We start from the raw sequence: 15,048 nt of genomic DNA on the forward strand, positions 1-15,048 counted from the left end.
TGTAGCAGGATGAGGTCTGAGAGTTTTCCAGAAGAGGCTAAATGCAGAAGTTGAGAAGTTGTCCCTTTCTGAGAATGGTCTGCCCTTTTCTGTTTCCTTCTGTCTCCTTTCAGAAGTTAAAGGAGACCCTTGAGACTAGAGCAGAGGAAAAAGGGGAGAGTACAGCACAGCTAGCTAAGATTCTGGGAACAGAGTAGTGATTTTCAGTCACGGTTTTTTATTGTGAGTTACCTGTGCGCACCAAAAGCTCTTCAGAGCTCTGATGGGCGAAAAAAGCTGACTGTGTTCAGAGTGTGGCTGCTGCACTGTGGAGTGGCTCTGTGCAGAGGCACTTTGCGGGCTGGGAACAATGGCTGAGTGCTGCTGTAAGGGCAGGGCAGGGAGGCCGTCCCATCCCAGCGCTCGCACTCAGGGTATGACGCACAAACGGGTGCCTTGAGACATGGGAAGGAGCGTTTGTAAAGCGAACCAGAGAATCCTGTTCTGCCTCCTGAGGGGAGGTGTAGGTGTGGGAGTCAGAGCCCGGGAGCCACAGGGAAATCTGGTTAAGATCTGTAACAGAATAGCTGGGACCCTTCTCGCCTCAGCCATCAGAGGGAATTTTTCAGCCTCTTCGATGGAGCATCTTCCAATCAAAGAGGAGGAGAGTTGGGGTGGAGGGGGAGAGGCAGGGCTACGAGGAAATGCTTCCCTTTGCCTGTTAAATTAAAGCCATCTGCTTTCTTCTGTGCATCTCCAGATGATATCATGGGCCTGAGTAGAAAACTCCCATGAAAATCAAACATCTGGAAGTCTGGTTAGAATTGTCTATAAGGTGCATTTGAAGAGGCTGTCTCATGAATGTGCCCAGGCAGACACAGTACAGCAGATGAGGAAGTTTTTCCAACAGACCAGACATATTTTCCACAAGTCTATTGAAAGCAGGAGAGAGCTAAGTTTTGGAAGGTAACTTTGGTGTAGTTCTGTGGCAGAAGAACCAAAAGCACAGCTTTTGTGGGTCTTCTGCTCTGATTTGCAGCGTTAGGTTGTTAGAGTGAATGCAGCTCTCTGGGTTTGTGGATACTTCAGATTTGGATAAATACCTTTGTTTTGTTTCTATGTCTCTTGTTTAGCTCCATGAGAGCCTGAGCTAAGGCAAATGCAGGCTGGAGCTGAAAGGGAGGAGGGGGAAAAAAAAAAAGGCTGAGCTCTAAAGTATTTGTGCTGGAAAGTAGCCCAGAGAGAGTAAAGGAGAAGCTTTAATTAGAAGCAGCTGCATAGCTGATACAGCCCACAGGACATTTTCCCATTTCAACCTCTCTCTAGCTTTCAGAAATCATGATTTGAATTAAGTTGTATGTGAAATTTGTTCTTAAAAGATTAAATTCCTGTTGAAGTAGGCTGAGAGACCTCATGTGCTTCCAGAAAGTGCCAGAACAAACTTCATCTTCCTGTTTCTTTTTCTGAGTGTTAAATGGAAAACTGAGGAGAAACAGTGGCTTTTATTTGGAAAAGATTTGGTTTCCTGTTCTGATCATGTCATTTGGAGCTGACACAAGCTGCTACAATTTTAAGCTGCTCTGTAGACAAGTGGGGTTTTTTTCCTCTCTTAAGAGAACTTGAAAGAGTAGGTTGGGATGAGAGCAGAGCAGGGGTGGTGGGAAGCTGGAGCTGCTGTTGGGTTTAATCATATCCTATGAAAAAGTCTGGACTTAGACTGCATGTTTTCAGTGTTTGCCTCTGTTCTTAGAGAAATGATGTGGTGCCCAACATGAATCAGGAGCAAATATTTGCAGTTTTGTCTACACCAGCATTTAGAGCTAAATTACTAGTATTTGTGCCTAGAAATGTTTTTGACAGGAGACATGGTTGAAAGTCTGGACTGTAGGTTTTTTGTTCTCTAACATTCAAAAAGGATTGCACTGAATTGCCGGAGGGCAAAGTTGCATCACTCTGTGACCAGGCACTTCTCCAGGAGGAGAACAAAATGGTTGGTACAAGGGCCAGGGATACCTGACCTACCATCTTTCCATGGGCTGGCATGTTCCTCCGTCCAGATGAAAAGAGCTGAAGTTAAAAGAGGTTTTGCTGTTCCCTGTCGGGAGCACTCCCCCATGTTTTTCTGACTAGCCTCAGAAGATACCAGAGCAAGCCCGGTCTTGGAGCGCTCTTCAACTTTGTACCAGAACATTTGTGTACAAAATGCTGCTTGTTTGTGGGTGATGGTTGTCTCAGAGCACATATCTCAGCTTTCCTCTTCATTCATACCAGCAATGCTCTTAATCAGTGTTTAGGCTCCCTTCTCCCTCTTGTCTAGGAGGAACAGCCAAATGCACCTTCCAGTGTCCCTGAGTGTTAGGGATTGGAGAGAAGACATGTTCTGGGGGTTTATTTACTTGTGGACAAAACTTGAGAGGTTCCTCTAGACTTTCTGAATGAAAAATCACTTTAGCACTTAAATTCTAGGTGTGTTTTGGTTTATTTTGTACTTGCTGGTTTGTGTTTTGGTTTATTTTGTACTTGCTGGTGGAGTTGGAGGAGCTCTGATGAGATGGCCTAGGTGGGGTTTTGTGAAACTCTGCTTTGCTGCTCTTTCCTTCGTGGTAAAGAGAGCTACAAGTGCGTGTGCTGTGCTGTCTGAGGGGCTTGGTGCAGTGATAAAACTGAGAGAAATCCCTGTAACCACGAGTTGTGAGGCTCTGGGGCTGCAGTTCAGCTTGCCATGGGCTGCACAGGGATGTCCAGAGCCCTGGCCCAGCCGTGGGTGCCCAGGCAGGCTCTGAGCAGGGGCAGAGCTCCGTGAGCAGCCGTGGGAGCTGAGCTGAGCCCCAGTCCTGGCACAGCTCTCTCTGCTGCCTGCCAGGGCTTGGGGCATCCTGCAGAGCCCTGCTGGCGCTTGGCAAAGCAAGGAGAGATTTGGATGCTAAAGGAAGCCCATAGCTGCGTGGTTTAGGCCCAGAATAGCCCAGGACTGCCTCTCGTGTGGTGTGGCTCACGCTGACCCACAGCCTTGGGCTGCTGCACTGAGCAGGGCACAGGAGGCAGAGGCGGTTCTGCATTGCTGCTGTCTCAGGATTTGCTCTCTGTGACTTTATTAATCCTGCCGTGCCCTGCAAAATCTCTCCTTTCATGTCTACTCTTGGGCATGGAGTTGAAAGTATTAAGGTATGGTGAAAGGAGCCTAATTTGGGTGTAGGCAGTGGTAAATTACAATTGTGCACGTATGACTTTCCTGCTTTAGACAGATGGCTAAAGCTAGTTAATAAATTTTAACATGAGAAAAAACAGTTGTGGTCATCTAGTAATGGCCCCTTGCATAACTTGGATAATAACCTCTGTGAATAGCTTTGTTTGAACTAGCGTGCATACTCTCCCTGAAACAGCCAATCCTGGGCTTCTTTTAAACAAGCATGAGTGATGGAGAAATTCCACTACAACCTTAAATGCGTTCTTCCAGTTGTTTCTCTCCGCTGCTGAGAGACTGTGTACAAATCTGTCTGAAAATAAAGATACTGCCCTATTTCTAAAGTGAATTCTTCCAGCTTAAAGTTTTAAATGCTCAGTTCTGTTATCCCAGATCTTGTAGACTGGGAATTATTGTTAAATCTGTGTTTCATAGTGGACGCTTTGAGTTTTGATTAGCTGTCTTGTTCCCTTTTCCCTTTGCTAAATAGACTGAGCCACCTGAGCTTTTCAATGTGGCCAGAGCTTTCTATTAATCATTACTGTTGGCTTCTTTGAATTCATTTGAGCTCTTCCCTCTTAAAGAGCAAACACCAGAACTGATGTAGTGGCAGTGCCAAGCATTTGTCAGGTGTAGCACAATCTCATTTATTCCTTCTTGATATTTGCCATTTGCACATGTAAAGTATCCCTGGCCAAACTGTCATGCTAGGAATTCACATTTATCTCACTGTTAGGAATCCCCAGAGCAAGTATGTTGTTCCCAGCTTAGTTTTCTGGTTTGGGGAGGATGCCCTATGTGTTTTGTTTCTAGATGTGTAACTTTGGAGTGCTAAAGTGCATTTTGGGTGCTGACTGCCTTGTTAAGCATGTTTCTACTCTCTATCAACCACTTGTCTTCTCTGCTACCTACGTATTTGACCAGCTTTGATGTTTTCCATTGTTAATAATCAATAGATGTCTTGAATAGCGTAGGAACAAAGGCAGATTCCTGTAGGATTCTGTTAAACACAACTTCATGTCCATTCTTTGTTTTTTCCACTAATTTTTAGAGCCTGTCTGGTTAGTTGAGGGGTTTTGTTGTGATGTTTTTTGGTTGTTTTCCTTTTTTTTTTTTTTTATGGTGGGGGTTGTTGTTGTTGATGTGATTTTGCTTTTTTCTTCCTCCAATCTACCATACACTTTTAAGTTTGTAAGGAAAAATAGCAGCCTCTTTACTGTTCCATTCCTGCTTGAGGACTAGAGACTTTGTGTGTTTCTAGCAGCTGGAATCTCCTCCCTTCAGATATGAGTAACTCACTGATTTAATAATTACCCCTTTCCTGATGTGGAACAAAGCATATCTAATGTTCATCTCTGATTTTTTTTTTTTACAGTGAAATACGTGTTCTCTTGGGTTACTCACAGTTGCAGCAGGCAGCTGTGCACTACAGAAAGAACTGCAAGGGGACAGTGCTGGGTGTTATTTTTATCCAGTATTTTTACCCTTGCAGCTTTCTGCTAGCTGAGAGAAGCCAGTGGACCGGGGTGGGGCACCGAGGTGGGCTTTGCAGGCTTGCTTGCCTGGATCCTCTGTCTCTGGAAGTGAAATGGTAAATCTGTAGCACAAAGGCCAGCTAAAAGATGGATTACAGCTGACAAGCGTAGTCAGACTGTATTGACATAAGTTTAGGTTAGAGAGAAGTAACTGCAATTATTCTGCACTTGGAGATCTTTGTATAAAGTACTGCCCTGGCTGCAGATAGTGTGTGTGTACTCGTTTTTCTGTGGGAGACAGAGGAACAATGACCTTGTCGTCAGGGTGCTGGCCAGGGGCGTGGGAGACCTGACTGCAGTGCTTGTGTTGCTATTTGAGTGCGGGCTGCAGGCAGTCCCAGATGCACTTATCAGCGTGAGGATAACAGAGTATTCCTGTCTCACGGGAGCCCTGTGCAGAAAGAGCCGCTGCAGAGCCCCAGGTCCCCAGACACTGCATTTCTGCATTGTTTATAACTATTCTGGGAAGATGGATAGTACCTGCTGTTAATGCCTTATTAAACTGCTTGGTGTTCTTGTAGAAAACTTGTTAGAACAGGAGTAGGTGCAAGGAATTGTTACTCAGCAGTTCTTTAACACTCAGGCTTTTACTGAAGCTTTGAAGGGAAGTGCAAAAAGGAGGTTCTGCATTTGATACAGCCCTGATTGAATGTGGTGTTTATTTTGCAATGAACGATTTCACCATTTGCATTAAGTTTGCTCTCATTTGAGACAATCCCACAGGAAGTCCCTGTTACATCTGTGACGTCAGCCTTTAGGTTTATTATCAATTATTGCAAACTTCAGGACTTTTGGTGGTTGTGGGGCTTCATTCCTGGAATCTTCCCAGAGCAGCAGGGCTTCGGGACGGACTGCTGCACTAATTTCTCCTCTCTCGTGCAGGTGTCGAGAAGGATTCCTTGGAGACTACTGCCAGTACAGAAACCCCTGTGAGAGCAACACCTGCAAGAACGGGGGAACCTGTGAAGCTGCGTCCCTGATAGGGAAACCAACCTGCAAGTGTGCTCCAGGATTCACGGGGGAGGAGTGTCAGTACTCAGAGTCCCACCTCTGCTACGTGTCCCAGCCCTGCCTGAACGGGGGCACGTGTCACCCCCACGGCCCGGACACGTACGAGTGCGTCTGTCTGCCGGGCTTCACAGGTGGGCTTCTGCCTCTGTGAGCCCCTCCTTGGGGAACAGCTTCGCCCTGGAATGTTCTGGGGCAGTTGTGATGTGCTCTCGAGTTTTCTAGCTCCGGCACAGGAAGTGAGAGGAAGTCTAAATGACTTCATGACCAAAAAAAGCAAAGGGGAATAGGGAATCAGACTCCCTACCCTCTACACGTAAGCAGAAAAATATTTGGATCTTGTGGGGTTGTCCACATGGGAAAACTGAATGCAGAAACTACTCTGGAGTGGCTGGTTACACTTTGAATTCAGAGTCTACTTTAAAAAAAAAGGGCAAATATGGCCAGCAAAATCTGTCTGTGGGAAAACAATATTTTGATGCCTGAGGGGAAGCATGGAAATTTATTCCTTTCACTCCTGAGGGGGAGGTAGTGAAGAAGAGTGACTCTCAGTGTGTGTAGTATGACTTCAGGTTGTTTTTATAAATCACAACATTCTGTATCTTGCTGCAACCTGGTAAACGGCTTCATGCTGTAACTACAAATTCATTTCCATTTCAGATAGAATACAGTAAAGTGCAGACATCAGTTTTCCTGTAGTAATGTAAGGACTTAATTCAGTAAAAATTTCGAGGCAGTGTAAAAGAGAGTCTGTTTTCTACAGAAATAACCTTTTGTTAATCTGCCTTGATTTCCTAAAGGAAAGGAATGCCAGTGGATCGACGCCTGCACGTCCCAACCTTGTGCCAATGGGAGTACCTGCACCGTGTCTGGAAATAAGTTCTCCTGCACGTGCCTGGCGGGCTACACGGGCCAGAGGTGTGAGACGGACGTGAACGAGTGTGCCACCACGCCGGGGCTGTGCCAGCACGGGGGCACCTGCGTCAACCTGCCCGGCTCGCACCGCTGCCAGTGCCGCCCCGGCTACACCGGGCCCCGCTGCGAGAGCCTCTACGTGCCCTGCTCGCCGTCCCCCTGCCTCAACGGGGGCACCTGCCACCAGACCAGCGACTTCACCTTCGAGTGCAACTGCCTGCCAGGTGGGTCTCTGAGCCTGCTTGTTCATTGCTGCCTTGAGGTATTGGAAAAGTCTCTGTCTCGGCCAGCGCATCCAAAGAACGAGCCAGAGCTCTTCAGTTGCTGGTCTTGAAGTTGTTTATTAAATCTTATCTATAAAATTTTCTCTCTGCCCTGCCTAGGTCTGCTCAGCAGGGCAGCCACAGGCACTCTGTGTTGTCCTTTTATACTACAAACTATGTATAACATCTTTACGCCTAATTCCCAATACCCATCACCCATGTTAGACAGTGCACTTCTACTCTAAAGCAATCCCAAAGTGCCAACATCACAGCAGAAAATGGAGAACAAGAAGAAGAAGGAGAAAGGCTGGACACACCCAGATTCCTCCATCTTGTCCCCATAACCCCCATAGCAAAAATCCTAAAATCTAAATTTTCACCCTGTGATCATTTTGTTATTACACTATTCAAACCTGTGTGACTTTCAGGTCCTCATACAAAGCTGGCAGCTTGCTCCAAAGGTCAAAATCAGATCCCCAGGTGCTCTGGGCTGTGTGCCAGGGTCTCTGAGCCCCCTGGCGGCGTCCTTGGCAACTCTGGACACCTGGAGGGATGCCCTGACTTCTGACAGTTTATTAAATCTTATCTGTAAAATTTTCTTTCTGCCCAGCCTAGGTCTGCTGAGCAGAGCAGCCAAAGGCACTCTGACCACCCCCGAGGCGGTGTTGTCCTTTTAGACTACAAACTACGTACAACATATTTATATTTATAAATTTATATATTTATAAATTTAATGTTATATTATTTATGTAAACATAAATATAAATACATAAATATTTAGATATAATAAATATATAAGTATGTAATAAATATATAACATATATTTATAAAAATATAATAAATATAATAATAAAAAGAAATATAATATAATAATAAATACTATAATAAAATTAAAGTAATGACAAAATTAATAATTATATAAATTATATAGTATATATAAAATAAAATAAATATAATAAAAAAGAATAAAGATTATGTATAATAAATATATAAAATATTTCTATGTTTTAAATTTTATATTTATAAATATGTTATACGTAGTTTGCAGTATAAATAAATATATTATACATGCTACAAACTACATACGTATATTAGACGTACTACTAGTATAAATAAATATATTATACGTGCTACAAACTACGTATAACATATTATAAATGTTATATGTAGTTTGTAGTATAAATAAATATATTTAACTTATTTATATTTAACAATTATATATTTATATTTAACAATTACTTTCAAATAGCTATCACCTATGTTAGACAGTGAACCTCTATTCTAAACCAATCCCAAAGTGCCAGCATCACAGCAGAAGATGGAGGTAGAGAAGAACAAGAAGAGGGACTGGACATGCCCAAGTCCCTCCATCTTGTCCCCAAAACCCCCATTCTAGAAATCCCAAAATTTACCTTTTCACCCGGTGATAATTTTTATTATTACTCTGTTTAAACTTCTGTGACTTTCAGGACCTCCTACAAAGCTGGTAATTTGCTCCAGGGGTCATAATCAAACCCACAGTTGCTCTGGGCTGTTTGCCATGGTCTCTGAACCCCATGGCAGGGTCCCTGGCAACTCTGGAGACCCGGAGGGATGCACGGAGTTCTGACAGGTGAGCTCCAGAGAGCTCCGTTTGCAGCCTTGGTTCTGCTCCTCCCCAGAGCTCCGTTTGCAGCCTTGGTTCTGCTCTCCTGCTGCTCCTCCCCAGAGCTCCTCTCGGGGTTTCTGTGCCCCATCAGCTGGGAGGGACGAATCTCAGCAAGCTGGGGAGCTCTGTAGTGCTCCTGCACTATTAATTCATTTCTGAGCGCTGGGATTTCAGGACGCACAAAGGAAGGAAGGGGAAGACAGTCAGAAATTGTAAATTTCTGTGGAACCCAGCTAGAGTCAGAGAATCAAATAGGTAAAGGCCATGAGGTAGGTTCAAGGAGATTGGGGTGGTATCTCATAATGCCCACTTGGAATGTGAAATTCTGTGTGCATAAGCATCTACAAATACATAGTTTTGTGTAGTAAAGGCCTCAGGTAACTTCAGTGTTTGAAGAATGCACATGTGTCTTTTTCCTTCTCCATCCGTAGCCCTAAGACACACTAAGATCTATTCTCTTCTTTTTTTTTCCTTCTCCAGTTCCTCCAAATCTAACAGGATGCCAGTTCCAACTCACCACACCCTTTTTGTCTCCAGATAAATTTTGATTGCTTGTTTTCTGATGCTCTTAGCTGAGTTCATGCAGAGCAGGGGTGACATGCTAGCTCAGGATCTGGGGCTGCACTGGTTTTGTGTCACCTCTACAAGTGGCCATGTGTCACCTGGTTGGGATGTTGTCTCATCCTGTCCTCCTCCCCATCCACTTGTCAGCCTTGACCACAGGGCCCTACCAGCTGTCTTTGCATATTCAGGGTATTTTTAGGCTGATTTTTTTTTTTTTTACTGAGTAATTCAACTCCATGGGAAAGTGAGTGTTTGGAAATGCTTTTGACTAGACTTCCTACTCAAGTGTATTGCAGTTTGGAACACACAGACTTGCTGTGTGGTAATCTAGAAAAGTAAACTCTATTCCCTTCAGCATGTCTCTGCTGTTACTGATGTGAAAGATGAAGCTGCCCAATGCTGTTTGGGATGAATATAGAGTGGCTGTGTTCTCATGAGGATCATCTGGAGGCACAGGTGTGTGTGGAAAGGGCATTTAGAACTTGTGAAAACTGTTTTCTCTTTTTGGAGACCCTTGTCTTGAGGTGTTGGCTCAAACGACCTTAAATGTGCATTGCCAACCTTAGTGTCTGCACCAGCACTTTCTGGGTTGTCTGAGCAAGCATGTGACTTTGAAGAATTTAGCAAAGTCAGTCTAAAAGTAGAAGGATGGGTCATTATTTTTGAAAGCAATTATTCTAACTGTGCTTGGAGGGAGAGTGCTTTGAAAGAGTCTTTGAAAATGAAGTAGTTTAACTAACCATTGCCCTGGAGGAATTTATTGCTTTTCTTTTTTCTTTTAAAAAGATTGCTTTGCATCTTTTTAAAATGAAATTATAAACCAAGTATCTCTTGATTAACAGTCTTGTCCAGAAATTCAGAATTTCCTTTAAAGTCAGATCTGTTTAGCCTGTTCAAGGACTTTGGGGCCTCATGCAGGAGCAGTGTGGTGGGAGAAAGAAGAAAGAAAGATGAAGTTGGGAGGACTAGATCCTGTCAAGCTGATGAGTTTGCTTTAGAGAGTCTCTTACAGGGCACGAGAGTGAGTAGGAGCAGATTTTCCCTTAGACAAGTGTGTGGGCTTGCTGAAATACCGTCAGGAAATGGAAATGAGATTGCTATAGTAACAGTTACACACCTACACTCCTACACACGTTTTGGATTATTAGCTGTCTTTTTTTGACTTGTTACACAGTGTGGATAGTGGGAGTGAGTTAATGTGGCTCTGAGAGCCTTTGCTTTTCTATTTCCTGTATTTGTTTAAGTTGGCCATGCTGTTTTGCTAGCTTGATTTTTTAAATTTTTTTTTTTTAAACCAGTCATTTGAAAAACAGCAGAAAAGGGAGCTGTTGGAGAGACCCAAATGCTTACATTAAACTCTCTGATAAAGGCAGGGCACCCAGCCATTTCTCTCCCCCCTTAGTGCAGAGCATGCAGAGCAGAATTTCTGAAGTGTTGGAAAAGGTTCTGTCTGGAAAGGAAAGGTCAACAGAAAGAGAGGAGAAATGGTGGCCTGTCACGCCTGGGGAGGATGTGAACAAGGCCTGCTCCTCTGGAGGACAGTGCCAAGATTATGGAGGAGAAATTCCACTTCAGACTCCCTCTCTGAACTGGAGCAATGCCGACGATGCTGTGACTATAAATGGAATTGCTGTGGCGCTTCTGGGCTGCCTGAAGATGCTGCCATTGCTGGGTGCTCTGGCCACAGAGGCAGGAGGCAGTCACATCTCAAACTGCTGGAGTGCTTTCTGATAGGATTTTGCATCTTGTGACCTGTAAAAGTCACACTTTGAAGAAACTGTGCCCAAGCAGCATTTTAGGCATAATTAGGCTACTACTGCACTGGCCTTGAAATGGGCTCTTGTTTCCTGTAGATGTTTCCTTCTTAGCTTTAAAGTGAGTTTAATCTATTTGTAAATACAGATAGGTGAGAATGAGAGCTTGAAAAAGTAGGAAGAACCTAGAACCTGGAGCTGTGTGTCACAGCAGCTTTTCCTACTGTCACACGAGTGCTGTTTATGTACAGTGTAGTGCAGCTGCTATTTAAAATTCCCAGGTTCCCATGTCACTTGTGGATGTACACAAACAAATCCTGCATTAGGTAATCCATGTGTTAAGTCAGCATTTGGTGGCAAGCACCAAGTGAAGTTACATATATACACTACTGGTATTGCTTCTATCTGGAAGGTAACCTCATTTTTTATCCCTTTGGCTTAATAATTTTTCCTCTGGGCTTTGTTGATTTAGGTAGGAACAGGGTTGTAGGCAAGTGAGCATGTTAGGTCAATCATAACAGTGTAGTAGTGAAAAAAAATTCCTTGTAGGAGACGTAACCTGAAGCATTACTAACTCCTTTGAATATAAGAATGAGCTAGGAGTTATAAATATTCGACAAAAAAGGACTTCATTTGGCAACTAACCTTTAATGGAATGTTAAACAAGTCAATAGAGGAAGTTCTTAGCTGGGAAAGTGATTATTCATTGTTATCCATCAAAATAATTACCCATAAACTAAGATAAGGACCCTAGGGAATTCCAAGGGCTTGTTCAGGAAGCGATCTGTCAGGCTGCAGCGAGTGTTTGTGAGAGCTGCAGCACTTCCTGGGAAGAGGAAGGAACCTCAGCTGGTTGTGAGAGCTGCAGCACTTCCTGGGAAGGGGAAGCAACCTCACACAGGTTCCTGGCTGAGTGTCACCACTGGGGACCCACACACACGGAGCTCCCTGTGCTGGGCAGCTGGGGTTGGGCAGGAGCACCTTCCCCTGAGCTCTGAGCTCCTCCCTGGCTGCAGCTCTGGAGTTTGGGCATGAGCACCTTCCCCTGAGCTCCTCCCTGGGGTCTGGGCATGAGCTCCTTCCCCTGAGCTCCTCCCTGGCGGCATCCCTGGATTTGGGCATGAGCACCTTCCCTGAGCTCTGAGCTCCTCCCTGGCGGCATCCCTGGGTTTGGTCATGAGCACCTTCCCCTGAGCTCCTCCCTGGCTGCATCCCTGGATTTGGGCATGAGCACCTTCCCCTGAGCTCCTCCCTGGCTGCATCCCTGGGATTTGGGCATGAGCTCCTTCCCCTGAGCTCCTCCCTGGCTGCATCCCTGGGGTTTGGGCATGAGCTCCTTCCCCTGAGCTCCTCCCTGGCTGCATCCCTGGGATTTGGGCATGAGCTCCTTCCCCTGAACTCTGAGCTCCTGCCTGGTTGCATCCCTGGGGTTTGGGCATGAGCTCCTTCCCCTGAGCTCCTCCCTGGCTGCATCCTTGGGATTTGGGCATGAGCTCCTTCCCCTGAGCTCCTCCCTGGCTGCATCCCTGGGGTTTGGGCATGAGCTCCTTCCCCTGAGCTCCTCCCTGGGGTCTGGGCATGAGCTCCTTCCCCTGAGCTCCTCCCTGGCTGCATCCCTGGATTTGGGCATGAGCACCTTCCCTGAGCTCTGAGCTCCTCCCTGGCGGCATCCCTAGGTTTGGTCATGAGCACCTTCCCCTGAGCTCCTCCCTGGCTGCATCCCTGGATTTGGGCATGAACTCCTTCCCCTGAGCTCCTCCCTGGCTGCATCCTTGGGTTTGGGCATGAGCACCTTCCCCTGAGCTCCTCCCTGGCTGCATCCCTGGGATTTGGGCATGAGCTCCTTCCCCTGAGCTCCTCCCTGGCTGCATCCCTGGGATTTGGGCATGAGCTCCTTCCCCTGAACTCTGAGCTCCTGCCTGGTTGCATCCCTGGGGTTTGGGCATGAGCTCCTTCCCCTGAGCTCCTCCCTGGCTGCATCCTTGGGATTTGGGCATGAGCTCCTTCCCCTGAGCTCCTCCCTGGCTGCATCCCTGGGGTTTGGGCATGAGCTCCTTCCCCTGAGCTCCTCTCTGTCGCCATCCCTGGGGTCCCAGCTCAGGTGGGTGCCCCTGTGCTCCAGATGAGCAGCCCAGGTGCTGCCTCGAGTAGCCCAGCTTGGTTTTAGCTCTCTGCATCCCTGATTTCCTGTCAGCAGGCCCTAAGTCTGGAAACAACCTGATATTTTTCAGGCATAATTTCCTGTCCCCAGTACTAACTGAGCCTGAAAGCAGCCTAGATAGTCTGGGGTGTAATTGATAGGTTGAAATAAGGCTAAAGGACTAAGATTTGGAGGGAATTGGATCGGATGCTCAGCAGTGGGGTGGAGATTTCGGATGACATAGGAATAAAGTTATCTGCTTGTGTCAGTCTGTACTAGGGGAAGAACAACGTGCTGCTAGCAGTGGGAACGCTTTTCCCCTTGAGGTTCTCATTGCTTAGTTTGATGTGTTTCGAGATATGGAGCAAAAGCCAGGATGTGGATTGCAAACTGCTCTGGTGCAGGGAGAAAACACAGGACAGCATATGAGTCCCAGCACAGGGGGGAGCAGGAAACAGTGTCAGGTGTCCAAATACATAAAAACAGTGAGCTCAGTGGCTTTCTGGAAGAGAGTCGGGTTATATAACTGCAAAATTAGATCCTGGGACCCAGCTAGAGAAAAGCTCACATATCTCAGAGCAGTTCTTTGGTAGTATAACTGGTTAAAATGTGAAAATACAGCATGGCTTGGTGAGATTTTAGTAGTGGGGTGACTTCCGTGCTTTATTCTGGAAAGAACTGAGCCTCTTTAAATTTGTGTGAAGTACAGTGAGGGAGTTTAAATGCCTGCTGTCAGAAATTTGTTTACTAGAAAGTAGGGCTGGTCTTCATATTATACAAACTGAAGAGATAAGAACTTAAACCTTTTGTCTTTGTGGTTGTGGGTGTATTTCCATGCTGATCACGTGCAATATGTGGTCAGTGGGATGATTCCTCCCAAGCTGAAACACAAGCTGGTAGGACACCCCTGTGTTTTACAGCTGAGCTTTTGCTCAAGCTTGATAGCTTTATACACTTTTAAACATGGGGATCTAAAGCTGATTGTTTTCCCTGGTGGTTGTTCCTCAGCAGCTTTTGCCAGGAATGTGCTGCTGTGATGGCTGGGACTCTGGGAAAGCATGTTATACTTCCTCTTTGTTTTAAAATTCCCTACTGTCACAAAATTTCTAGGATCTTGGGTGGAGGCTGGAAGGGCTTTGAAGGGATGGAGTAATATTGAAGGTCTTGTAGTCTTGGGGTTTGTTTTGGTTTGTTTGTTTGTTTTGTAATGTTGAGTCTGTTGTTCCTTGCTGATGTTAATGCACTTGATACAGCTTGGAGCCTCCCAGCTCTTCTGTAGAGAAGTTCAAGGGATGGGAATGCACATGAATCACCTCAGGAATCCTGAGAGAGCAGCAGTCTGGAGAAGCTGGCTCAGGGCTTTATGTCTCATATGCCACACAGCACGATCTGTGTGGGACCAGATGTTACTGAGAGGGGCTGTGAGACTTGACACAGATGCTGTGGAAGTGTCTGGAACGGGGCATCAAAAGTAGAGGGGTTAAAGCCTGATTTTGGATGAGAGAACTGTGTCATGTTAATATTGCATTCCAAAGCAGTGAAGAGGCAGGGCTGGTGTTTTAAATTAACATGTGTGTTCTGGAATCATTTACTTCATCCACATTAGCATGCATTCCACTTGTGTTTTGATAAATAGCTCTCTCATCCAGCAGAAATGGCAGGTTTATTTAATGAAGCATGAAATAAATCAGCAGGGGAAATCAAGGGGAAGACACTTCACTGACAGCTCCCTTCCCTAACGTCCCCACTTCTCCTTCTTTGAAAAGAAGAGGGAACTCTAGCAAGAATATTTTGTCAGTGTGTTCATTAGGAGCCTGGATTTTCATTGGGGAGGGGTATCTGATTTCTTCTGCTTAGTGTGTAAGCATCACTTGGATGGTGGCTGGTTTGTTGACTGACTGACTTGTCTAACACTGGAGAGAGCCAGACCAGGACTTTAGAAACTCCTTTTCAAAGGAAAGACTTTTCTTTGACATATCCAAGGCAGGCTGTGCTGAGGTATCCATGAAATGCATGCCAGCACTTTTTTTTTGCCATGGGAAAAACTTGTCCTGGCTG

The 15,048-nt window shown here is 45.6% G+C and overlaps 1 protein-coding gene across 1 annotated transcript in view; it reads left to right on the forward strand.

Annotated features, from left to right (window-relative positions):
• The window catches only part of NOTCH2 (notch receptor 2), a 94,745-nt gene that overhangs the window by 14,740 nt on the left and 64,957 nt on the right, over positions 1-15,048 (forward strand). Inside the window, exons 3-4 of the mRNA XM_059477973.1 lie at positions 5,581-5,840; positions 6,507-6,845. Of these exons, the coding sequence (XP_059333956.1) occupies positions 5,581-5,840; positions 6,507-6,845 (599 nt within the window). The remainder of the gene's footprint in view (positions 1-5,580; positions 5,841-6,506; positions 6,846-15,048) is intronic.

The sequence above is a fragment of the Ammospiza nelsoni genome, chromosome 9, assembly GCF_027579445.1.
Source record: "Ammospiza nelsoni isolate bAmmNel1 chromosome 9, bAmmNel1.pri, whole genome shotgun sequence".
Lineage (NCBI taxonomy): Eukaryota > Metazoa > Chordata > Aves > Passeriformes > Passerellidae > Ammospiza > Ammospiza nelsoni.